Source organism: Buceros rhinoceros, unplaced genomic scaffold (assembly GCF_000710305.1).
Source record: "Buceros rhinoceros silvestris isolate BGI_N320 unplaced genomic scaffold, ASM71030v1 scaffold35925, whole genome shotgun sequence".
In the NCBI taxonomy this organism is placed as follows: Eukaryota; Metazoa; Chordata; class Aves; order Bucerotiformes; family Bucerotidae; genus Buceros; species Buceros rhinoceros.
Window position 1 is genome coordinate 1238 of NW_010412874.1, and position 445 is coordinate 1682.

A 445-nucleotide genomic window follows, 5' to 3' on the forward strand; every position below is an offset into this window, starting at 1 on the left:
TTAGGGAGAGGGGGGGTCATACAAGGCAGCGAGTGTCGGGGAGGGGGGTCTCAGGATTTGGGACTGGTGGCTTGTGGTGCTCAGGGGTGATGGGAGGGGGCCAAAAATTGGGTGGGAAGATGTTTTTAGGGGAACTGATTAACACCTGGGCTTCGCAGCCCAAAACCCACGACGCCGAGGGGTCGGGTGCCCCTTCCCCTCCCAGCAGAGCAGGGGGGTGTCAGTCCCCCCACGGCCCCATCCGCGGGGTCTCCTGTGTGCCCCCCACCCCACGCCCAGCACAGCCGTACCTTGGGGAGCCTGTACTTTTCTCGGAAGTGGGACCGGACTGTGGCCCTCTCCGCCTTGCGCTGGGCAAACTGGGCATCTCTCTCCATCCTGTGAACCGCACCAGGCAGTTACCGGCAGCTGCCGGCCTCGGCCCCCCGGGTTGCGGGGCTCCTCC

General features: G+C 65.6%; 1 protein-coding gene across 1 annotated transcript in view; it reads right to left on the minus strand.

Annotated features, from left to right (window-relative positions):
- Nucleotides 1–445, minus strand: part of CPLX3 (complexin 3) — a gene marked incomplete at its 3' end in the record, with an annotated part of 2240 nt that overhangs the window by 1234 nt on the left and 561 nt on the right. Inside the window, exon 2 of the mRNA XM_010136550.1 lies at nucleotides 291–378. Within this exon, the coding sequence (XP_010134852.1) occupies nucleotides 291–378 (88 nt within the window). The remainder of the gene's footprint in view (nucleotides 1–290; nucleotides 379–445) is intronic.